We start from the raw sequence: 23644 nt of genomic DNA on the forward strand, positions 1-23644 counted from the left end.
AACATGTTTCAATTTTTACTTTGAAGACAGATGGTCTCCATTTCTGGTTTGTGTTGCACTTTTTCAGGTTTTACTACAGCTCAGCTAGTAGTTTACAAGTGTTTGTAGACAAACATGAAAAACTTTTCACAGTTTAACTGCAGCTCAGGGACTAGCTGGCCGGTGTGTGTAGACAATTCTGCCACTTCCATTCAAACCACGATTGCAGCAGTATGCTAGTATGCTTGCCAACCAGTTGGGGAATACGCATTTTTTGCTAGCAACCATTGTTTGAAAGGGGGTCACTGGCAGGTCTGTTGGCCTGCGTGACTGGGGCTTTAACAATCATTTTGCCAGCGACTGCCATCAACCTCCAGCAACTACCAATAACCAGTCAGGCAATACTAATTTTTCCCTCACGACGAAAGATTACTGGATGGTCACAGACAGTTCTCTAGGCCGGTGTGATTGGGGCCTTATTCATACCATGACTGTCACATGTCCAAAATGATAGACAAGTTAACATCAGAGGGTTAATCACATGTCTGCAAAACATCAAAAGGACTGACTTTCTTTTGGAATTAGCCTCAAGTTGTCATTTGAGCAACTGCAGTTTTTGGCACTCCCACACTGGCTTAATTTTTGAGCCCCAAAAGTTGGTAATACTTGATGACTTGTCACTGATGGTATTTATTTAACATTATCAGGAGAAAGACATTGTTTATTCATCAAACCAGTCGACTTTGGTCAATTAGCAACTTTAACATTTTGATAATGCACATAGGACAATGACAACAAAAGGTTTATGGTCTGTATGAAATAAATAGCAACTTTGCCCATTTACAGCTTGGCTGAATAAAACAAAAACAAGAGGGTTAATCTTCATATTAAAAAGGTATACAGATGAGCTGTGATACTCATGAACTCACTAATTCCTCAACAAAAATGCTCTCCTTTTTAAATAAAGCTTTTCAGTTTTAATATGTACCTTCAAGAGCCTGTTATAGTTAAATAAATAGAATGCTTTCCATTTTTAACATGCACATCCAATTTGCCTGGGGAAAGTATTTACACTTCACTGATCCTACTTGTCCACCAAATTCTCCACTTTTGTCTCAGCTAAACAGTTCTTTCTCTCATACATACACAAATGTACAGTCACTCTTGCAGACATGCTGCACCTATTTACTATTAACACAATATCTAAACCTATGGAAAGTGATCAAAATGCTAACGGTGAACATGGAATCCCATGTAGTGTGAAAGAAGAAACAGTCCAAACACCACATCTTAACTGGGGGAGGAAGGGAGGGAGGGGGGAGCTTACAAAAACTTTTTGTTTACAATTGATCATGCACTGTATAAATTCTTTGTGTTATTTGGCTTGAGAGTGTGTAATCAGTGGCTTCAATATCTACTTATTTCCTTTAAGTGAACAAAGAAAAGAGTAATATTTCCTGTGACAAATAAGCAATCCTACCAAATAATCTCTAACAATATTTAAGTCTTTCCCCCAGGAATCGTCACTGTCCTACAATAAGTGGTTTTACTATCTTTTCAGTAAGCTTCCACACATAACCAGGAGCTACTGCAAGGAGGTGTTTCTTCTGTCATGTCCATGTTAGCGTAGGTCCTGGCCATCCATCGCTCTTCAGGTTGAGATGGGCAGTTTATTCTGCGCTAATGTTAGCTTCCTCTTCTGTTTTCATGACGCAAAATAAGAGTTCTGCATGGAGTAGAGGCGGTCGATGGGGTTCCCCACGCGGGCCTGCAAGGAGTTGACTTCTGACGATGCCATGAAGCAGTCACTGAGGCTGGTTAAGGACGTGTCACTGTCTATGTCATGGAATGCAGAATCATTACCTGCAGAGAGCGGATACGGAAAAAGCCGTCAGGATTCAGAGGCAAAGGCGTCATTCAAAGAGCACAACACCCTACTCTGGCTGTGAAATCGGTGTAATCTTGTATTTGAGATTTATAGCAGCGTTGGGAAATTATAATTACTAATAGTCCCTTTGAGAAACTGCTGTTATGTGTCATCACAAATGTGAGAACTGTTTTGTTAGATATCATCAAAGCTCACTTTTTGCTGCGCTCACTGGGACAATTGCGGTCTGTGAGGGAGCATGTAAACAAGGGGCATCCTCCTAAAAGATCTGGTTAATAGCAACTGTTTACGCCTTTCATAAAACCTCAACATGTTATTTCTCTGGAGGGAATAGTTAACTTTATTACACTCTGGATCTTAATGATAGTGTTGCACAAAATGGGGACAGTGTTTTGAGACATATCTTTTAATGCCTTGCCAATATTGTTCTTTTCCCCAAACCAAAGGAGAGTGATGAGACTGGGGATTTGGTTCTTACTACCGAAGAGAACTAAATGGAGGCAAATTATAAGGAAGTTATGAACTTCAGGAAATGGTCCCTCTGGGACATGTTGAGGACATCGCTCGAAAATGTGTTATTCCAGTTACATCCTGTGGACTAACACTTGATTGACTGATTTTTTATTTTTTATTTTCCCCCCTCCCGCCTTTGTTTGCGCTCTAATTCCTTCCTTTATCAAACAGAAATCTGAGACTTGTTGTTTTCCAATTCTGATTCATTAGCTCACACGGTCTTCAATCATTATTTGCAGTGCATTTTATCTTAAGCTGCCCACATAGACCACATGTTTTTACCAACATTCGGAAACATCATCAGTAACGGGGCTGGGGGCAAGGAGTTAAAACCATATTAAACAGATTTGAAATTACACTTCAAAACCCAACGGCTTATGAGAACACTTGTGTTATCTCATGTGGGAGGAGAAGCTGCTCGTTCTTCTCTGTGAGCAACTTAAATCAGGGGGCTGTGGCCTGAGCACATGTCCCACACTGGGGAGCTTTGAGGTTGATCAAGGGACAGGCATGTGTGCGCTTTGTAAGCAGCAGTGGGGTTTTTGGGGGGTGTAGTAGTGTGTGTGTGTGTGTGTGTGTGTGTGTAAGGGAGGGGTGGGGGGTGGGGTAGATGCTCACCATATGGGTTCATATGGTCCCCGGGCATCTGTGGGGGGGTGAGCCCCTGTTGGAACGGGTCTGTGCTGTAACCATTCTGATCCATGGCGACCAGCTGCTGCTGCGGCGGAGCCAGCGGTGTGAAGGAGTTCATCATCCCTTCCATTCGATTAGACATCACCTCTGCAAGGCAATGAAAGCAAAGGGGCAAAGTTAATACAGCCAACAAGAAGACTTCAGATGAGTCTGCAAAATATTAAATGCCACTACGCAAACAGAGAGCCGGTGACGCTGACCAAGAGAAAACTACAGAGTAGGTACTTCCTGATAGATTCCTATTTGTACCCCAAATATGTGGATTGCTCGCCCTTGTTGTTTTTATGGAAACATACGGTAGTCCTCGCTGTGGCTTCTCTCCCATTTCCCTCTACAAACAATGCTCTTGGCTAACTGAATGTGGGACACAAAGTTCTTGTGGCTTCATCACTGGAGCCCATCCCCATTCGCTTTCCTTTATAGTGGTTAGGTGAAATGATGATGATTCATTTCATTTGGCTTCCAAACTGAATTTCCATTTTACCCTTCATGTGAAGTGCCCTTGTTTACACAGTGACATATTTGTAATTTGTAATTCAGCATCAGTAGCAAATACAGCTTTGATTAGAGCGCAGCGTAAGCGAGAGAAGAAAAGTTCCTGTTTTGAGATTAAGCAATTGGTACACCTTCTCCCTATTCCGATGTCAACATCAACAACAAACTATTGCCGCAATACAAACACTCTTGACCTACTTGGAGATATGTACAAATATCACTTTAAGCTTGGGGCTGCCAGAGACAATGGGCCTCCATTGTGTTTGCAGGGTATGTGGAGCATCGTACCTTGGCCAAGTCTTTGAGAATTCTGTTGTTCTTGTTGTTGCTGCTGTCTTCTTGCCAACTTCTTCATCTGAAACGAAGGAGTCAAAGTTGTGAGGAACTCCCAAAACTAACATGCTCTCTTTAATTTAAAAAGGATGCTCCTCGCTCTTCACCCTTGAATGAACTGCGTAAAATCTGTATCTGAGCGCACTTCATTGTCAAATATCAAAGGTTTTCACAAGATAATCATCAGAAAAGAGGAGGGCGTAGACATTTAATGCAAGAGTGAGCTAGATTTGCAGCTCCTTGCTCTTTTGCATTTGCAAAAGGAATGCAGTGATAAGTTTAACACACATAGTTGTGGTGATTTACTAGCTGAACTCTAAAATGGACCGAAGCTGCTTTTTTTGGGAGTGGGTAGGGTAAGGACACAAAATGCAATTTGTTTTGTGGTATTTGCTCTCACCTTAGCTCTCTGGTTCTGAAACCACACCTGGACCACCCGAACACTGAGTCCTGTCTCTGCAGCCAGAGTCTCCCTCACCTGAAAATCCAAACAAAATACTGTGAGCATCACACAAAAAACCGAAACGCTTCACAGCCCTCTGAAATCCCGTTCCGCCTTAACATAACTGCCACAGTTCCTAACAGCCGCACTGCTTCTTTGATTTACTTTTAAGTCAATGCTGACTGAATGCAGTGGTCTTTTTGGACCTACTGGTTATTGCCGCTTCAAAGTTCGGACCAAGTGCAGCGCCTGTTTTAGGGCCCGGGCTATGGAGGGACTTCTCCTATCTCAGTGTGACATTTGGTGCAGACGGAGTGCGTTACACCAGACTGCCTCGGTTAACACAGAACAGAATGCTGCTTGCCACTTCAAAGCTCAGCTTTGAGGTGGGGGAGATTTTTTAATTTGAGAATTTTATTTGTCAAACTACTGTAGGGCTCGTGGTTCGCATCTCAACTTCTATCTAAACCCTTACCAGGGAATTAAAAAAACATAAATCTCAGATTTTCTTTACTCAGTTGCAGCTGGTTATTAAAGCTTTGTCTTACCTTTCTGCAGGGCTTTGAAGAGACCTCAAAAGAAGCCTTAAAGGCCCGTCTCTGTTGAGTGGTCAGAATGGTTCGTGGTCTTTTGGGCCTCCTTGGATCCTTGCTGTCATCCCCCTTCCCCTGGCTCCCTATGCCTTTCTCTGGCTTGATGTCCAACTCCTCATCGTCACTTTTCTCTGTAAAGAGAATCAGTTCTCTGTATCATGAGCACAAGCTTGAACTGCCTACACCCTTATTTTTTTTGTCTATGACAGTCTGCTGATAAATATATTTTCATTCTTCCCTATTTCAAGAGATTCACACACCACAAGTGCCTAATCAAAGGAGACACATGTGTTTTTGATACATTATCAATTTATTACAAAAGGAAAAGGCCTCATGTATGATTAGACCTACAGACATCTATGGAAAGCACAGTGAAATATGCACATTTGTCACTGAACTGGACACAATGTCACTAGTAAATTATTACTCTCAGCTTTCTCTGATTTACACAGAATCAATCTCTGATAAGAGTACTACATCAAGTGCAACATGAAACAGGCAATGAGTACATATGGGAAATGCATCTCCTGCAACACAATATGTAAGATAGTCTCGATTCAAACTTAACCTTAAAATAATGACGGAATTTATACACTTTGCTAAACTTTAACTGTCAAGGGCAGGATATTAAAATCTGGGTCAGTAAAATTGCTATCATTTATATATATATATATATATATATATGTGTGTGTTCAGACGTTAAATTGGGACAGAGCTGTCTGTTGGGAAGCCCCACCATATTCACTTTTCACTGTTATCAGGGAATATTATGACAAGCACCCACTGATATTGATATTGCTTAGGCGAGATAATGTCCATTTTGCTTCACAGTTTTTACTTGTTTCAGTGAAGTCACCTATCTTTCTGATGCAGCAACCCACTGCACTCATGGTGTCGCAGACTATATAATAATATAACAGTTATTTAAATAAAATGCAACATGAACAACTGTAAACATAATGGAACAAAAAGAAGGACTATATTTCACAGAACTTGAATTTGTATTTTTCTGTCTAATTCTTTAAAGAATAGCAACAATTTCATCACTAATTTATTTACACCATTAGCTCTATCTGGATTTAGAGTAATTAAAATTGAGCAAAATATAAATAATTAATGTGTTAGCCCTGCGACAGACTGGCGACCTGTCCAGGGTGTACCCCGCCTCTCGCCCTATGACAGCTGGGATTGGCTCCAGCGCCCCCCGCGACCCTGAAAAGGATAAGCGGTAGCGAATGGATGGATGGATGGATAAATAATGAATGTTTCATAGAGTTTTCCGTTTCCTGAGACCTGATTTTGTTTAATAACTGAAAATAATTGACCTGCTAATCTGCTTCCACAACCTATGAGTTAATTATACTAAATGCTATTTAAAAAGAGGCAGGCCCACTGAGTAAAGAAGCATTTCCATCAAGCTAAGCTAAACTGTGAAGCCAGCAAGCATGGTTTGAACAGAGTATCAGACCAACTCAAATAAGACAGTAGTTTGAAAGCTAATTTACTGAATTGCAAGTTGTAATAGGCTAAATATCTGCACATGATGCAATATTATATAATGTAACACCACATAATGCTTTATACATAAACTGGTTTGGGCTGGTCACATCCTTTAGCTGATTGCTAGTAGATGCTGAAAAAACAAAAAACAAATGACGATAGAATTTTTATTATTCAGTTATTACATTTAATTTTTTTTTTTCATATGAGGCTAAAAGAAAGTGTTTACAAATCAAAACTACAATTGCTGTTAACAAACCCCAATGACTTCAGGGCGCAGGCGCATGCTTGATGGCTTATTGTCTCCTGTCATCTGGTTCTGATATGTAACCAATGAAAACCTACATTTCATCTGCCACATGCCGAGGTTAACCTCTATTCATGTCAACATTTTCTCCATCTTTAAATTCTGAGACATGCACAAAAGACATGCCTGTGCGATACACTGGGATACAAGCAAACGAGGAAGACGTGGAGCAAATATTCCCACAAGTTGACAAAAGTTGACACAGGCACAGATGTATTTGACAAATTCCCTGCTTTTGTGCATGTTTAAATGCGAGCCAGATGGTAGTGAACAGCGAGGCTTGGCAAGATGCCTCAATGTGTATGGAGGCTATAGGAGAGGAACACTAGAGCTGATAAGAGTGGAGGTGCAGGCTTTCTGCAGAAAGGCCTCAAATCCCTCTGTCACTCACCGTGATACAGTGATTTAATTCTTTCCAGCACCAGATCCTGCCCACGCATGGAGCACCATTAATACAGGGTGGCTTGGCTTTGTCCTGCTTCCACTTCCTACTGTATCATAAACTTACGCTCCCTGCTCGAATGAATGCTACAAAATCAGCCACTGAAAAGCTGCAGATGGAGCTACGCTAGACCTTTTACGGCCTGGGCTGTAAGCAAGACCTCAGATGTCAATACATCTAGTATCTAGAACTGCTTTATTCCTTTGCTATTAACAAAACTAAAACTAAATCCAGTAAGATTCAGAACCAGGTTCCTCGTGGAGGACGTCTTAGGTGGCCACAGCTGTGATGGGACAGAGCATACAGAATACAACACCCTGGTGCCATTTGACGATCGCACCACAGTGTCGTTCTCACTCTTGTGTGAGAGGGTGCAGAAGGCTCACCTGAGTCTGAGTCATCCGGGCTGACCGAGCTGAGTAAGTCTTTCTCCCTCTCGTAGTCAATCTTGCAAAGCAGCTGACCCTCCTTCAGAACAAACTCATCGCCCTTCCTCAGCTGGCGGTCGCACACGCAGCAGCAAAAGCAGTTCAGGTGGTAGACGCACTCCAGAGCACGCATCACAAACTCTGTGGGGGCGATTTTCTCCATGCAGCCGCTGCACTTGGTTGCAAACAACCTATAAAGAAATAAAAGAGAATATGGTAGGAAGTGTGGTGATTTAAACAGAACACCCAAACCGAATTTTGCTGTTCAAAGCAGCACTTGTGAAAAAGATAAAAATAACACAAGTAAAAAAACATGCATTTTCTAAATGGAGGTATTTATTGTTAAGGGGGAAAGAAAATCCAAAGCTACGCGACCCTGTGTTAAAAAGTGATTGCCCCATAAGCCTAATAACTGGATGCAGTCAAGCATCTTTTACAGCGTTGTGCAGGAATTTTGACCCACTCTTCTTTGCAGAATTGTTGTAATTCAGCCACATTGAAGGGTTTCTGAGCATTAACCGGCTTTTTAAGGTCGTGCCACAGCACCTCAATCGGATTCAGGTTAGGGCTTAGGTCACTCCAAAGTTTTTTTTAAGCCATTCAGAGGTGGACTTGCTGGTGTGTTTTGGTTACCTTTGTCTATCATTAAATTTTGTTGGATGACCGGAAACATCTAAAGTGTGACAAATATGCAAAACACTAGGAAATCAGTGAGGGGGCAAACACTATTTCACACCACTGTATACTTATATCTGGTTTGATTATGACTGTTTCAGTATCTTGGTCCTGTGTAGTGTCCAGCTCATTTGGCCTTACAAAATATTTAACAATAGCCTGGAAGGCTTTACGACAAATTATTATTCACACTTCCATAAGCATAGTCCCATCTAGCCCGTTTTGGTGTTTTGGATGTAGTTATTTCAACTGCCAGGGAACTTCTATAAACCTCACCAAAACAAAGGCTCGAAACCAAACATAACAAATCAGGCTTCTTCAATTGGATCTTATCAAACGAATAGTTTGTCTAATCACTGCGCAAAGGACAATGAAACACAAAATGTAATCCATCCTCGGCAACACCAACATAAAAAAAGAAATAGACACTGCTTTATATATCTGCCTACTTTAATTGCCAATTGTAAAGTTCTACTTCTTAACTTTTGCATTCGGTGTTAATTAGATTTTTCTGCATTGTAATCATCTTTAATTTGAATGTAATTTCTAAGCGTTGGTTTCCCTCCACCGTTCCTTATATCTTAAGATTTATTTGAAAGTATTTATGTGCCACTTCAAGTTATCTCAACAAACATAATTTAAATTCGGAAACTGAAAATATTGCAGGGACCTCCCTCACCCGACAGTAATTACGTGCACGATGAGAGTTGAAGCTATTCTTCCTCGGGGACCTGAATGTTCAACAGGTCTTACCAACTTACATCTCTGCCTATCTGCTAATTGTCCAGGGTTACAGTGTTTGCCGTGCAGCGAAAGAGGTGCCTCCTTTGGCAGCTAGTCATCTGTTAAAATTTTAGGCTGAGCCCAGCCTTGCATCATTCCAAGTGAGCTCAGTCATGGGGACTGACCCCAACCCCCTCACAAGCCTGACCAAACCCCCCCCCCCAAAAAAAAAAACAAAAAAAAAAAACAGGCTAGATCATGCTCCAGTGCAGCAACTACTAAACCCTGATGATCTTAATCAAGCCTTTGTTGGCAGTTTATGCATTTCTTTCATATCCACACAATGCTCTATATGCATCAGATATCATATCATGATTCATTGCTGGTTAGTGGGCCTGGTCTGTCTGTATCTCATCTTACCGTCTAATATCGTGCCTCTGTGGCGCAACACTGCCTCTATCACCATTTCCTAGACAACACTTCCATCTTCTTTTATGTGCTTTCAGGAAGATGTTTGCATTGTTTTATTGGTGACTGAGTGGCATTTAATTTGCCCTCCGTTGTTTAGAAGAAGCCACATTAAATGGAGCAAGGAGGCAGGGAGTGTGGTTGATCTTGTCCAGCCGTAAAGCTGGATTTATTAGTGGCCTCTTTGTTTGCCCTGGTCTGGAAGACAGCTGGCAACCGCCTATCTATTTGTGGTGAACATCTATTTCATTGTGCAAGGCAGGGAGGTAGTGAGAGGAGCAATTGACATCATCTGCTGGTTCGGGACTGGGTTGAGCGATAGTGATGAATATAATGTGTAAATATGAGAAGAGGGGAAACCAAAGGGTGGTTTTGTTATGGTAATGGTGTTATAGGTACTGATTGAGTAGTGATATGGTGTGTGCGTGCGTGTGTGTGTTCACACATGTAAATGCATTTGTATGAACAGCTGTGTGCACGCTGGTAGCAAGTTTGGTTTTTGTTGTTGCCTCTGCAGCTTTCTAAAATAATTGCTTCACTGCTGCTCATCAGATCGCAATCGGGAGAGCTACATTTTATAACATCGTAATCACTTCACAACAATTAATAGCCTATTTTACTAGTTTCGAGATATCCATCCATCTATTCATCATAATGAGCATTACAACCTGGATCCATAAACTAAGGATGGTTAGACAGAGCATCTTCTTTTCTTTATAAAACAACAGAGATGTCAGCCCAGGCACTCTCTGGGTTCATAAAATCCTTTAATCTTTCATTTATTACAATAAGTTAAGAAGATTATTATTGAACTATGGAAAAACCTCTAGGATAATCCCCTGAAAAAGAAATTTCGGCATGTTTCTCAAACAAACATGGATCTTGTTTAACTGACCTGCCAACCTGGATCGGTTTTCTAAACAAACTACCCAGTTTGGCTTATAAAAAATAAATTAGAAAAAACATTTAGAACATTAGAAAACATTTTAAACACTGACTTATTCCCGCAAACGGCGCATTAATAGGCCAGTTTCTAGGTTTTAGAAGGATCGTTATAGGCTGGGCTCATCTTAAGGAGGCGATGGGTTTGTCAAGACAAAGTTCCCAGCTCTAAGTCTGTTTGGCTAAAGGTTGCCAGCTTAGGCTCAGAGAGAGCGCAAAAAGTTGAGGAAATGACTTATTAGCGCGGTTTTGATATGTCCAGCACTCCGTATTCACCTACGACCGCTCTCTAAAATCTTCTCATCTAGATGAAAACATTCTCATTCAGCCCTCTTTCCTTTCTTCTTTCTCCTTTGCCGAGTCTAATCTTGTAAGCCATTATTTTTCTATTTCCCCTCTCTGTCACTTTGCATTATTTTTGCTGCTGTAATTCCCATTCGTCCCTTCTGGAATCTTCCTGTCCTGCTTTGTCCTCGGGTCTAATCCGGACTTTCTGCCTGTTTTCAGTCCCCGGTCCCCTTTCTCAGTGGGGTTCAGATGGAAAAGCCATGCATGACGCCCCTTCTATGGCAACCACACCTCCACAGGAAGGCAACGCCGACTTTTCGGATGGGCAGAGAAGGCCTTTGAGAAGCTGGCAGCAGAAGTAAATCCTTCTCTAAGGAACAAGGAGAATTAGCAGGGAGCAGTGGACTAGGGATTTAACCCTACCCCTCTCCTTTGAAAGGCACAGTCAGTCCCACTCCTGCGGCTAGCCACAATCAAACAGAGGAGGAGTGGGGAGGTGGCAGCGGAGAACACAAACTCCCTGAATGACACAAGCAGTGGATTGTGGAGGAGCCTAATCCCACTTTAATACCTTTCCAAGTTCAGCTGCTAAAGAATGCTCTTTAAAACAACACCACTGTGTGAGCAGTGAAGGTTGACCAGAGGGAGGCACGCCATTCAACCTCCCTAACATTACCTGATTAGTGGTTTGAGGAACAGGCCGCTGCCAACAGGAGACAGAGAGGGAGATGTAAATGATTATTTTATATATAGAGAGAAAAACATATCAACAGGCGGTATTTAACTGGAAACTGCACCAAGAAAGAGACACCGCTCCCTGCACTGATCTACAGGGATATTAAAGATATCAAAGAAGATGTAGCTGCGACTGAAAATCAGACCTGAACTGATTTAAGTGATCAATTACCACTTTGTCCCTCTAGCTGATCCCAGTGACCAATCACATTAAAGCTTGTATCCACCTAAAATCCACTTTCTGGACGTTGAGCTGCTTTCGGTAACTTGACTCCCAGTGTTGCAGAGGTGAACCAGCATCAGTATAAAAAGACACCACAAAGGGGACCACCAGCGCGACAGTCGCGTCCCGGCTCTCGCCTTTCCTCCTCCCACACCTGAGCGCACAGATCAAGTGATGAGACCCTCCCGTGTGGATCAATGGCTGCATCTCAAGCCAAGAGAACTGTCAATATTTACCCAGGCCTCCCCGGGACGGGACTCATAAATGAAAAGAAGAGGCCATCTCAGCACATACCTCACTCCCGGAGGAATCATTACATCCCTCTTTTTAATCCTGTGTCCACATACCTGTAATCCCTTGTCTGTTCTTTTTTTTTTTTCTAAGGATGTCGCTCTCTCTCCGTGACAGATTATCACACTGCTGAGGCTTGTAAGGCTTGCAAGAAAATGCACAAAATGCAGCATCAACAACAGCAGATAGGACCCAACCCCCCAACCCCTCCACACACACACAAAAAGAACAATTATAAAGTGGGCAAAGGCCAGAAACAAGTGAACACTTAAAGTGAGTAAAGTGCAGCTGAGAAACGTCGGCCTCTGTGTCGTTCATCTTCTATCCTTTCTGTTTTTGCAAGCGCTTTGGAGAACTATCCACGCTCCCTTTGAGCAGATTATGGGCAACTTAAAGTGTGACAACATCTTAAGCTCTCACCACATGTTGCCAGTGATTGCCCTTCTACAGACATTACATTTAATGCTTCTGCTGCAGTGATAAGCATCAGGAGGACTGGATGGGATAAAAGGAAACCAGAAGAATAAGAGAGAAGGTTGGAGGGGGGCAGAGGGGATGAGTATGGAGCTGCTTATGCTGCTTGATAATCACGCTACATTTAGCAACACGTGCAATAGTCTCACCTAACTCCCCTTTTGCTATTGAACAACACTCTGAGAGACAGCAGAAGAATTTAGGAAAGAACAGCCAGAGCTATTATGTCACCACAGCCCTTCAAAGACAGAGGGGATGAGGATTATCCCGGCAGCAGCTGTAAGCTATTACTTTGAAGATGGGCTCTCGTGTTTGGGCAGGAAACCTGTGGCCATGCCAATCATGCAGAGGTGAGAGATGAGGCCTGTGAGCCAGGTCAGGAAAGGGCCCTCCGGACGGGATGGAGAAAATGACTTACTGGCTAAAGCTCAAGTCAGTCATTTCGCAGACTGCCTGACACAGCTGATGAGCATGTTTCCAGGACTTTTTTACTTTCAAGGCAGACTAGTTCACTTAGATTTTTTGGTGGTTATGCTCATTCACATTCTTGCTAATAAGTCTTTTTTTTTTCTTCTTTTTTTTTTTACTTTAAAGCGAAGTATGTGAGTAGAACCAGTGTCCAGGCAGACTACATTAGCAGAAATACTACAGCACAAACCAGGATAAAACCAGAGAATATATAAAAGATAGCAGTAGCCTTTGTGACCTCTCCCAGCGAAACATGATATTCGTTGTCTTTTGATCTAATGGGGCTCATAATATAAAAAACAAACGTCGTGATGTATTCAAACACAGCTGCAACTAGCGATTGAGGTGATAAAATCATTGAGGAAGTCTTTCCTTAGGTCATAAATCAAGTGATAAGTAGAGTCCTTTTCTCACTCACTTCCACAGAATCAGACTTCTATTTAAAAACAGTGGAGTTGCCCCCTGCTGGCAATAAGAAAGAATGCAAGTTTGTTGCAAGTTGCCGCTCCACTGGCTTTTCCATCACAGTGAATGAAATGGATATGGAAAAAGTTACTAGCAATAACATTTTACACTGACCAAGGTTTGTAGGTCAGACTCTGATTTCTGTTTAAATGCAGGAGAAGTCAGTTACCTGTGGAAATGGTTAGCTTGGTTCAACCAAATTTAAAATCCACCAAACATGAGTCAAAAGGACAGAGCTTATCTGTTTTTGATGCGCTAATGCTACAGTAACATGCTGTAGCCCTGTTTTATCTAATATTTATTTTCTCGCGGATCTCAAAGAATTATCTTGACAAACAGCTAGTGTATCAAACGAAAAGCTTGTTTCTCCTTCACGTTTTCAGATTATATTCTGTCCTGTTTGCTGTCTGAAAAGCACCAAACTAATCCGTCACAGCAGAGACTTTCCAAACTGTTGAACAGCCACTATTTTAGTTTTTTTTTTCACAAGACACGCCTTAATAAGGGATAATTGGTTTTGTAGCAACTGTATCAAGAGCTTTGGCCATAGAAGAAAACATTTGATCCCCAGATGTTTAGCTACATGTGAAAGGGAGGACGGCAAACCTTTTCAACTTCGTCTCAGCATTGTGAAAATTACTTTGCTATGTACATTTACGCTGACCTCTGCACGTGGCAGACACACAAGCCTAAAAATAATCTGAATTTGGCTGATACGAGTGTTTGATTGCTTGCAGAGGGGCCTAATGATAAAAGCAGATTCGAATAAGGGGGAGCCTGTACATTAACGCACCATATTTTTGTGTGTAAAGCAGATAAAGTGTCATTGATTCTTTCACCATGAAAGGAGCCTGAAACAAACTTTCGGCCTGCGTGAGCAGTAAAGTGTTAAAAAGTAGTAGCGATGATGCCGTCTGCATAAACAACCTCTGTGGCTGACCTTGTTTCATAGTATCAGCATTTCTCTTTGGAGCATAGATTCATGGAGAGTAATGAAGCCAAATAAAAAGTGCCATGCTTCTGCTCCCAAAGGCCAGCTCCAGTCAGCTCTAAAAGCTGCTTAATCACCATCCCGTGCTTACTACATTAGCATAATAATGGCCTTTAAATTGAGGCTCTTTGTTTTTTAATTAAACTCCCAGCAGGTAAAAGTAAAACACATTAACGGGAAATGTGTACACCACTAATGGCCCAAAGGTGCCTTCTTCATCACGTAGCTCTGGCCACAGGGTTCTGCTTGTTTCCTGCACCGAAGCGCAGCACCGGCAGCCTGCGAGCTCACAGGGGAGGAATGAGACAAGCTGATTGCACTTGGCATAGCAAAGATAATAGCAGGAAGAGGTGTTCGATGTGTTCGAGTATGCATATATGCACCTGCCCTGCATCTCAGAGGGAGCGTGCGCGATAATAGCTGCTGAACAGAGCTACACTAAATCTGTAAAAAAAAAAAGGCGGATCTTACAGTGAATGTGGAGTCAAATGTTTCCAGGATCATCTATCCCACATGTCCACTATTGTGAAAATAAATACGGCCACTTTATTTCTATGGCAGCATGAGCTCCTATGTGCTGGAATGTACGGCTCCTCAGACGAGTCTCCCCGCACCCCCCCATGACTAGACGGACATCCCAGGCATATCTGTGTGTGAGGCTATACTGCACAGCTGCAAAAAGAAATCCTAACCCTTAAGTCATTATTCAAATGATCTCATTCCATGCGCCGTGCTCTTCACAGATTACGCAAATCCCGAAATACAGTTAAGAGAGAACGTGTTGTTCGAACAGACTGCCTCTAAACATGCAGACCACGTCTCAGTTTTCCTCGACTATGCTCTCGTTGAAAACGAGCGTTTCTGCTGTGTGGTATCAAGCTATATGGCATACGACAGAGTCAGTGCCATGCCGTGTTCAAGCTCTGTCTTGCAGCATCAGTTTACCCAGTGCCTCTCTCCTTTACACCGATCTGCTAATGAGTCACTAGGAAAACAGCGTGGAAATAATCCTCCGCTGCCACACAGGTAGAACAAAGCTCATGGAGTGAAAAGGACAGTGTATTGGGCAGCAGAGGAGGCTAAGTACACATCTAAATACAAGAGTAAGCAGGCGAGCACACACGATGCTGTTTGGACAGCTGGTCTTCCTGAGTATGTAAAATGAGTGCAACATCGCATTTAAGTACGGTTTTTAGAGCTCAGAGCAAACAATATGGTCACACGCCCCCGAGTGACAGTGTCAGTGAAGAAATTATGACACTGGAGATTTGGAGATTTATTCTTTTACTTATTCTTTAAAAACATTTTTTTTTTAAAAGACAGTAATTTAAAAGGCGGTTTATTCCGCCTCCTGTAAGAAGCCATCACTGATAGATTTGACAGCTTTACGACACAGACACGAGAAGCAAGTCTGGACTGCTCCTGCTGAGACACCCGTAAAAATCACTCGCACCCTTTTTGTATATGTTTTAATAGCGCTGTTTGTCCGTCCTCCTTCCAGGCTGATCTGCGTAAGGTGAAGGGGACTATAGTGCTTATGCAGGACTGCGATCGACTGCTGCTTCTGAGGGAGCGAGCAGAACGGCGAGAGCGATGGCTAGTGAGTGTAATGGCTATCAGATGTTATATGACTACAGTTTAGCTTTTTTTTTCTTCGTAAGCAACAGTCAATTTGAAAAAGTTGCAGCAGCGAAAACAATTTGCATCTCACGTCCAGTAAAATAACACAGATTAGATTAAATCATGATGTGCATAATTACAAGAGGTTTGAAACACGGTCTAAGACACTTTACTTTCTTCATTATAAGAAAATAAATGGACTCGGCTTTCAGATTCAGCGCTGGAATGGTTAAAAAACAACATTTGGATTGGAGGGCTTTATAATTACTATTGACCCAGAGGTTCTGGGTCTAAGAAATAAAACAAACAGTAATATGAGGTGTTCAAAAGCACAAGTCTGCAAATATGCAAAGACAGGGTCTGGTGGAGAGCATCGCGCTTCGGCTTCTTTTCTCCGGCTCCTAATCTGTGGGCCTACACAATATTAAGACGGCTTTGGAGCCACTTGTGACCCAGCTGTGCACTAATGAAAAATTCCACAGCTCTGTGCGGAGGCCAGTGGAGCTTGACCCCTTTCCACCCTAAACCAAGCAATGTCCATCTTGAGGAGTTTACTAGGGCTCAAAGATACTAGATTAAAAGGTAGAAAAAGGAGAAAGAGAGACAATCTGGGAAAGTCTAGAAAAAAAAGCCCTTATGTGCTTCCCATCCTTTTCTTCCTCCAGTCTTTAGTATATTGGTGTGGAGTAAAGTGTTTGCCCAGGTTTTAATGGACAGAGATGATCTGGAGATCATTGTGACTGAGGATGGTTGCATAAGGGGGTCTCTGTTTACTTATCAGAGATTCGGCCTAAGCCCAAAATTACTTTGGAGCGAGTGAATGTGAGGCAACCGGGAATTAGACGTCGTTCACAAGATCCGGATCTATGTGTTTGTGATCCCTCTGCCCTTGATTCTCTGTGTCCGCGTCTCAACCGAGACAAAAGTCAGCACCATAGAAACAGATGTCTAAAGAACACCAAACATGAATGAGTCTGCTGACTGCACAAGCGTATACAGTGATAGCAAAGATGTTAACTACTTAGAAGGGTCAATAAGCAGTGAGAGTTTTTATAAGGATGTATACATTTTAGGCTTGTCTATCTTTCATTATCTTTTCTGTTTTTTTCCTCCTCCTTTGCATTTATTTATCTGAACTTAAAGATAATTTAAAGAACGCCCACTCATCTGCTTTACGTGCTATCATGTGGCCTCACAGATACACAGACATGCAGATAAGATCTAGGAAAAAAGCCAAGAAATGCAAGGGGGGGGGGGGGGGGAGAGACACAGACAAAAAACACACAATGAAAGGAAGATGGATGAAAATATGGCTCACATAATTTCATAAGAGTGTTTTTTAAAGAGCTAGTTGGGGATTTTAATTACTGTATAACATTGTTCACTGATATCAGAAGACAGTGGCGGCTGAACGATCGCAGCAGGATAGATCAGCAGAGCAGGATCAATAGCAAGCACTTTACCGGTCAACTCAAATTCTCATCAGAACGAATGATAATAATCCTCCTCTCCAGGGGACTCCGAATCATTGATACTCTCAAATTGTCACATACTTTAAAAGATGAGCGCGGTATTCCTTGAGGGAATGGACTGCAGAGCTAAACGTGCAGTGGGATTGAGGTGGCGCAGGGGTGAGAGGAGATAAAAAAGAAAAGAAAGGAAAAAAAAGCAAATGAAAAATAAACATTGTTATTGAAAGACAGGATGCTCTAAGACCCGGGGGCTGCGGATTAGCATTCAGATTAGCATTCAAATAATATATTTGAATTTCTGATCAGCAATCCTCTTCAAAGAGCTAAATCCCAAGATTAGCAGGTGTTATGCTAAAAAGCTGTGTTTTTTTTTTCCTTTTTTTTTTGTGTCGGGAACGTAGCTACACTAGCCAAACAAATATGTCTTTGAGTGTGAAGAGCTGGCATGGATATGGTTGTAACCATGGCGACTGACTGGTAGTTAGGAGCCCTGGAGAAAGCTGCAGTGTTGGAATGTGTCAAACAGACAGAGGGGCGCACACACACCGCAGAGCAAACCAAAAACCTGCTGTTTCACTAAAGACCATCGGCTACATTGTTGAGACCACCTACAAATTCCCAGGAGATTCAGGTCGAGAACGAAAGAAAGGTCATTTTGCATCATCATATAAATATATTTAGATATATTTTTAAAATATATTCTTTTCCAATTGGTTTGATTTAAGGATGCCTGGTCCAGCCAAGGGAGTCAGATGTGAAAAATGATGAATTCATGCTTGTCTGGTTTCCACAGAAAGATGAACTGAAACAAAATCTGCTATCCTTTTTCCCTAACACATGTCCCTTTATATCACAGTATATAAAGCAGTGTAATGTTACCACAGTTTATGTTATATTTCAAGAGGTACACTATCAGCAGCAATGCAGTTAATAATATTTTCTAAATCTCTGTGGACTTTACATTTGTATAGGCTGAAAGTAGATTGAAATGCCCACTGCACGACTCCCGCGAAAAGACTTTATTTGCTCTGCATAAGGCTACACATATCCACATAACACACGTGACATATTTCACCTCATGTTCATCAGTCAAGTAGGTGAGATGTGTGTTAAAATATGTAAAAAAAAAAAAATAGATAAATGAAACCAAATTCCTCACTGTATGCAAGATGCAAATGTGTGATGTTTTATGACATTACATGCGAAATGTGCACTTAAAATTAAAATAATGTATCCAGAAAAGTGTCAAAGGACAAAATGTAACTAAATTCATTTGAGCTACAGTTAAAAACAAACCTTTAAAGACATGTTTTATGAATACAAAAACATATCAGGACACTGTATAATACATCACAAAGCCTTTATTTTACCGACTACAGTAAAATAACAAACGAGCTGCATATGTAACCGCAGTCACAGAACTTTTTCAGTGTACTATCATAAGTAACTGTCCATGCCGATATGAGAGATTTTGTTAATTTTAGTCATTCTAAGGGTCTAAGTTCCTCTACCAGCCATATAATTAGCCAGTTTACAGCAAACATATTGAAGCAGCTACTTTGAGAATCAGTATGTATACCTGCGTGCAATCCTGCAGTATTAGTCCCTACGCTATTTTCTTTTCTTTCTTTTTTAGCTCTACCTTCCACACAAGATACAAATAACTCTAGAAGAACAATATAGGAATTGTCTGTACAGGCTGCAACATGCGTTGTGTACGTGGGTGTTTGTGTATTTAATCTTGAAAGGGAAATTCTCTCTCCATTGTAGCAGCTAATGTTACTGCGAAACTATTTTGTTCATGACTTAAAGTACTCAAGCATGCATTTTGCCCTGGGAGGTCTGGCAGAGGAGTTGTCTGATGCCCTCACTGCTTCTTTCTGTCTACTTTCCACTGTTTTTTTCCCACACACCCACCCACCCACACACGCACAACAAACATTTCTCTGTCATGTGGTTGGTGGAGTGTAAAATCTCATCTCTCCAGCTGGAAGAGAACCGGTTCTACAAAATTTCCTTTTCTTCACGTGGAGCCTCTAAGGCATGGAACGGAATGGAAAAGCATGGCACGGCACATCTGGTCCTCTCCCTGAACCGACCGGCAGTGTATCTGCATGGCCCCGCGGCGCTTACCTCGAGTCAACTCAGTGGCCTTACCACAGCCTCTTAGTGACTGCATTATGACCCCTAATAGAGCACTGACATGGTTTATTTTCCCTTTGCTTTGGCTCTGGACTCGGCAAATTGACAATGCATTGTGCCGTAGAGCACAGAGCTACAGATGCCTCGACTCGGATGATTCATACATATAAGGCCCGCTTAAACAGCTTGATATGAATTCTCAAGAGAGTATGATGCGCGGCAGCTGTAGTTATGCATATTTGACTGCGAACAAGGCCAATCTCACCGGTGCCCCAGCCACTCATTGTACACCCAATTCGGCTGATATGGATCCTTATTTGTCTTCAGAAGTGATGACAATGTCTCCCGCGACAGTGACACCCGTGGTCAGCCCTCTCAGCATGGAAAAAGGTTTGCATTCACCAACCAATTTTACACTCTCTTTGGGTCCAGGAGTGTCTTTGTGTGCTGGGGAGCAGCCCATTCTCCGTGGCTGCCTGAAAAAAGCAGCTGTTTCTATAACGCTGTGGCAGCACTTTATGTTGCAGAATGATAAATGAAGGGGACGAGGCAGAGCTGAGGTGCAGCTGAAGCATGCAGAAACAATGGCGGAGGAAGACCCGTGCGCTACATGGATATGCTCTGTGCGCCTTTCTCTTTCAGTCTCAACTTCACTCTTGCTTACCCACACACACGCATTCACTCTCTCTCTCTGTAGGTTAGACTCTCGAGCTCAGCCATAGCCAGAGGTTATGAGAGCGTGTTGAAGCAAGGGGGGAGGCTGGGGGGTGGGCTAACAGAACTGACACGTCCCACCAGTCTCCGTACAGACCCAGGGGAGTGGGAGGTCGCGGTCGCTGTCCCACCGGGACCTGTCGCTCCTCTGTCCTCGGGGCAGTCATCTTCCTTTCCGCCACCGACCTAATGACAGAGCCCCGAGGCCTCATCACTCCACCTTCACCCTCCCCTTCCTCCTGCATCCCTCCCTCCACATCTCCTCCCAGCTCCACGCTTCTCTCAGTTCTCCCTGTTGTCCTACCCAGGTGCCTGTCAGAGGGTGCCTGCTCTGCGACTGGTGTAGCTGTCCACATAAAGGAGATCCACCCCTGCTTCCCCCCCGCCACCCACCCTACCCCTTCTTCTCCCCATGGCCCCAGGCTCAGCCTTTCATTTTGAAGTGGCGCGGGCCAGCTCTGCACCAGCCTGGGTCCTCGGCCTGCAGCCTGCACCATTGTTTGGCCTCAGAGAAAGACTATTATTTCAACTCAATTTACTGTGAGTAAACACTGAGTGATAAGGCCCCCTGTCCTATCCTTCACACACACACACACTTTTTCTGATCCCTCCCTCCCTGACCGTGGGCTGTAATATACGCTGCCAACAAATCACTGCTCTCAGCCCGTTGCTATCACCAGCTTTAGAATGGAGCTTACTAATTCACTTTCCAACACAGATCAGAGGACAGGCCTCATGTGTTTCAGAATATGGCTCCACCACTGAGTGGCATTTAAAAGGACTTGTGGCCCTATGGTGGACTGTTATAAATTTTAAGTAACAGCATTCTCACATCCTTAAGATACCATTCACATGCTAAACCTGAGCTAATCTGGTGTGAATATGCAAAGACATCAGCCGGGAAACAGCGCCGCGACAGTTTATTAAAAGAGAGCGTTTTAATCATTTTTCCACATCGGCGTTATGAAAGACGGCCCGTATGATGTATGGCTCATCGGAATAATCGTGATGGTGGCTTTTTGTGTTTTCTAGACAATGGATGCGGAGCGACTCGCAGCTGCAGGAGTGAGGCGCTGTGGCCAAGTTAACAATATTAGACTCTGCATGCAACTGAAGCAGCAGACTCGACTAAAGGTAAAATTCTTCACAGATAAATGTGAGGCTGGACTGATTTTTTTTTCTGGTGGTGGAGCCTCTTTTGCTTTAAACCTAAAAAAAAAAAAAAAAACCTCACAAAGAGCCCTGTTCTGTTTTTCATTGTTTCACCACAGAAAAGCCCTCAGTCCCTCTTCTGAGTGAGGAACTGTACTATGTCTTAATTATACGGAATTATCAGCCAGCTTTAAATAGCAGTCGTTTGCACTGTCTTCGCCTTATGTGGCTAATACAATTATTGGGAGCCTACTTTATCTTAGGCAGAAAGAGGCTGACACAGTAGCACAAACTAATGCGATAAAAGCTTAGCATATCACGGCTTGATTCGAGGATTTTAAAGGTAAGTGTTTATGACAAGGTAATAATGCCTCATGCAAAAGGCTGGCCTGTAAATTGGTTAGTTAGGGCATGATGGATGAGGGGGAGCCTAACCTTATTTCCAATAGAGCCTCTTGATTTCTAGAGCTGAGGATAATGAATTTGATTTAATTACACCATCCCCTCATCTAATTAAGAGTGGGAGAAATCTGACCCTGCGTGTAGTCTTAAAAACAGACACTACTTTGAACCATATGGACGTATCCAAACAAAGGTTGTAATTGAACAATTTTGAGCTAAAAGAATGCTTCTATAAAGAGGCATCACATTAGTCATGACTCCTATTTATCCATCCCGCTTTGCATGAAATAAGAAAACTTAATGAATGAATTGAAAAAAAAAAAATATCGCATGAAATAAAAACAAACTACCAGCCCATTAAGAACTGAGATGAGAAGATAGGACTGGGGATCAGGCAACAGCTATAAATGCCCAATTAAAGTAGTGATTCATCATCAGATTATTAATGAAGCTTGTGAGGGTCCTCTGCAGTATTGGTAATGGGCTGGTTGGCCTATCGCTCCCTAAACCCTTTGGGTAGACTTGCTCCTTACACTGCCAAGGTAATCTCTTTAAAGGCCAAGGAGATCCAGCCCACCATTCCCCCAAAGGCACCCTTGTGACGCTCCCACCGCCTTCTATACTCTCACGCTTCACCTCACAAGCTTGACAACTCTCATTATGGCTCCAACTTTTCTAGGCTTCACCTCGGAGAAACAAACTCTCTCAACTTGATCATTCTGACAGTCCCGGTTGTTGTATTTGTCATCCTCCGACTAACTGGAAGTGCTCACAAGAGCCGGGGATCTGAGGAGAAATGATGTAGAGCCTGCCTCACTCAGAGCCGGATTTCCAGAGTCAGCTCTGATTTTCTTGAGGCTCTCATGATGACGATAGGTGTGGGCAACTAAAATATCCTAAATCAGCCATTATTAGCGCCTACAGTATGCTGGAAAACCTTATAGTACTTATCACTGGCAATCTATCACCTAGTGCTCACTTGTAGGCTGAAGAACCAGCTCACAGTATAGAACACCATAGATATTTAGGTAGCCACCACCACAGATCCAATTACCTGTAACACACACTTCAGTTTATCTCACTCCCAGTCATTATCTAAATTGCCAACATATTATTAGGGTACCTGCTTGAGAAGTGTGTGTGTGTGTTTCCTTTTTGTCTCCTAATAGAGCCCAAAGGGAGTGTTGTTTTGCACATAACCCTCTGCAGGCTGTAAAAGAATGGGTTTTTCTAACCGCTGTCCAAAACAAAAGGCACGCAGGAAGCACTTCACCATTATACACCGGCCACAAACCTATCTGTCGTGACATGATGAGTAGTAGAATCAGGAGATTAATTACGTGATTGTAGAAAAAAGAAGCAAAGCTCTCAGTCAGAGAGGTCCCTCATTACGTTACCTCGTCCTCCACAGGAACCCAATTGACTTTAGAGGCAGGCAGCTCCTCCACAGAGGATCTACACTGATTGAGAACTGTGGCAACTATCAACAGTTGATATCTGCATGGCCTCAGAAGCTGTGTCGAGCCAATCAAATTGCAGAGGTGAGGCGAATCATTGGAACAAAATTTGTTAGCTATACAACATTGAGGGTTTTGGGGCCTAAGTGAACTCAGAACAAGCAAATACATCAAAAACCATGGAGCAATTTCATTGCGTGTATATTGATATATATCAGCATGTGTGTGGGGAAGTGTATCACTTTTGACTGCCAACATTCCTCTCATGATCGCCGATATTAATAAAATAGTACTCTCAGAGCAGAGAACCTTCAACTGCAATAATAGAG

The 23644-nt window shown here is 42.6% G+C and overlaps 1 protein-coding gene across 2 annotated transcripts in view; it reads right to left on the bottom strand.

Moving 5' to 3' along the window:
* Positions 1 to 649: 649 nt before the first annotated feature.
* Positions 650 to 23644, bottom strand: part of lmx1bb (LIM homeobox transcription factor 1, beta b) — a 46579-nt gene continuing 23584 nt past the window's right edge. For both annotated transcript variants that reach the window (XM_026187336.2, XM_026187335.2), the window contains exons 4-9: positions 7572 to 7804; positions 4892 to 5067; positions 4302 to 4379; positions 3857 to 3923; positions 2999 to 3160; positions 650 to 1842 (exon numbers count right to left, since the gene is read on the bottom strand). In XM_026187336.2, the coding sequence (XP_026043121.1) occupies positions 1685 to 1842; positions 2999 to 3160; positions 3857 to 3923; positions 4302 to 4379; positions 4892 to 5067; positions 7572 to 7804 (874 nt within the window). In that variant the 3' untranslated portion in view covers positions 650 to 1684. The remainder of the gene's footprint in view (positions 1843 to 2998; positions 3161 to 3856; positions 3924 to 4301; positions 4380 to 4891; positions 5068 to 7571; positions 7805 to 23644) is intronic.

This window comes from Astatotilapia calliptera, chromosome 12 (genome assembly GCF_964374335.1).
Source record: "Astatotilapia calliptera chromosome 12, fAstCal68.1, whole genome shotgun sequence".
Taxonomy (NCBI): domain Eukaryota; kingdom Metazoa; phylum Chordata; class Actinopteri; order Cichliformes; family Cichlidae; genus Astatotilapia; species Astatotilapia calliptera.